Below are 2376 nucleotides of genomic sequence, written 5' to 3' on the forward strand. Positions count from 1 at the left end.
GGACCTGAACAAGTCCCACTCCTTCCTTAATACACCTCACCCCTTCTCCTGGGCATCACTTGAGCCCTTTGGACTTCCACATTTCAGTCTGTGAGTTGACACCTGGGGTGAATTTTAACCTTTATATGGCTTCTCAAGCATCTCTTCTCTGTTCACTGGTTACAGAGGCGTATTCACCAACGGGAGGTGGATTAATGTCCCCACTAATCTGTCTGGTTGGCAGGAGAACAGATCTGACAAGGTGACATGGTTCTTTACCAAGTCTCTCACAGCATGTGGCAGAGCTAGCTGTCCTTCACCTTACCCAGCCATAAAAAGGGGTTTCTGCATACAGTTAATAGCAGTATTGCTGATAAGCCCTTAATGGGCCTGATCCTGAAAGCTTAACAAGCACTTCTGAGTATTTTAATCGAAGGAATAATTTCAGGATGAATCATAAACGCAAAGTACCACCTTGCACCAGAAACAAAGGTGGCATCTCAAATGAACCAAGCAACGAAGGCAAAGCACACCCTTCCGTATTACTGCTTCCAGAAAAGTGGGAGAAGGGAAACTACTGCAAATGGAATGATGATGTCGTGATTTTTCATTACTTCAGGCGTGATTATTTGCTGCAATTTAGCACCTGAAGGGTAGCAGAACGCTCTTACTCTGAAGCTTTCCGACAAGCCAAGGCAGGATGCTGCCACCTTACCTTGCTCCAACCTCTTCATCTGCTGGATCTGATCAACTGTCTTTTTTAGGATCTTGCATTTGTCAGGTTTGACACTCAGAGTGTCGATGTCCCCGATGTTTGCAGACAGCAGCTCCGCCAGCTCCTCTAAATATTTGTTCTCCTGTTCCCGTCGCCGCTTTTCATTGCTGGTAGAGAAAGAAAAAAATAATAATTAAAAGTCATGTTAATGATTTTTTCCTGCTGCTCAGTCTAGTCACAACTGGGCACTGGACAAGAACCCAAAAATAAAAGTACTGGGTGGAGTGATGACCGTGCTATAATCTGAGTATCTCCAAAATACTGGGGAGTTCGTTCAGGCTTTTGTATGTTTTTATGCATATAATCAAAATTAACGCCAAGGGAGACACAAAGGGCTAGCCAGACACCCCCAACAAAGCCAGACCCCTAACATTCAGGACTCTGCCTTCCTCTCAAAAATAGTTATAAATGAATTCTAACAAAAATAGTTATATACAGCCTCTTATTTTTCCACAGCCACTATTACAGCTGTTGCCAAGTTTAATCCTAAATTCACACATAAAGGTTAACAACATCCACCAGAGTTCACCAAAGTGAAACTGAATCAACGGTGACATGAGGAAGATGAAAAATATTCATGAGATCAACCTTTTTGTACCAGCAAAAGCAGCTTTTCTTTTAGCTTGCAGCCAAGCCAGAAGCTCAATGCTCTCCCATCAACTATTTGTAAATTCTGGGAATTGAAAATATATTATTTATGTGCTATGACATGGCCATTATTGAAGCCACCCTGGACACTGTAACGTATTCCTCTACCAAAGATGTTACAAGCATCAAAACCATCAAAACAAACTGTGCATATGGGAGAGACACACAGAGACACACTTTCCCTAAATACCTTCCTCTACACCAGCCACGGGATGAAATGAGGACACCTCAAAATGCCCAACACAGCTCTACACCACCTGTGATGCCTTTTATCAGGTTGGTTTTCAATAAGCCACCTTATTTTTTGTTGCGCCGTCACAGGACACCCAGCACCCTATTTAAGATGTCCTGCCTGAAAAGGCCTAACATTTCCTAACATTTCCTAGACACCAAGGAGCTGCTGAGATGCCTGTGGGCACGGTGAGATGTTTCTGGCCTCAGAGAGGCCCCGCTGCTCAGGGAGGGGCTGAGAAAACACTGGTTACAAAACCTGAACCCAAAAGTCCATCTCAGCAGGACATTTGTGTCCCACCACAGACGCCGTTGCATTGTGCTACGTGGTGAAAGAAGCTCTGCTAACAGCTGAAGGCTTCAAGAAGAGGTTTGGTTTATTTTATCTGTGGAAAGTACAAGCCAACCAGAGGATGAACATACCTTGATAAATCTGCAGAGACCCTTTAGAAACCGTATGTGTCCAAAAGGGGATGAGGCACCACCTCTAAGGAGCAAATCAGGTAGGCTGCACAGATTTTATTCTTTCCTAATTCCACTTTATTAGCTCAATATCCTGGTCTAACAGGTAGGCCTTGTCTCTTGGGCATTCTTCTGCCTCGTAAACTTGTTCTCACATAACAATCTGACAACTATAGGGATGAGACTTCGTGATGAACCTCCCCGTACCTCCCAAGTTTCCATCACCTCGTTCCTCCTCCTGCCTGTTTCTCTCCAGGTGTCACGACTGCCCAGAGGAGCGA

General features: G+C 44.4%; 1 protein-coding gene across 1 annotated transcript in view; it reads right to left on the reverse strand.

Annotated features, from left to right (window-relative positions):
* Positions 1 to 521: 521 nt before the first annotated feature.
* Positions 522 to 2376, reverse strand: part of LOC113478860 (nuclear receptor coactivator 1-like) — a 68081-nt gene continuing 66226 nt past the window's right edge. The window contains exon 3 of the mRNA XM_026846367.1: positions 522 to 861. Within this exon, the coding sequence (XP_026702168.1) occupies positions 522 to 861 (340 nt within the window). The remainder of the gene's footprint in view (positions 862 to 2376) is intronic.

This window comes from Athene cunicularia (genome assembly GCF_003259725.1).
Source record: "Athene cunicularia isolate RWA chromosome 3 unlocalized genomic scaffold, athCun1 chr3_part1, whole genome shotgun sequence".
Taxonomy (NCBI): Eukaryota; Metazoa; Chordata; class Aves; order Strigiformes; family Strigidae; genus Athene; species Athene cunicularia.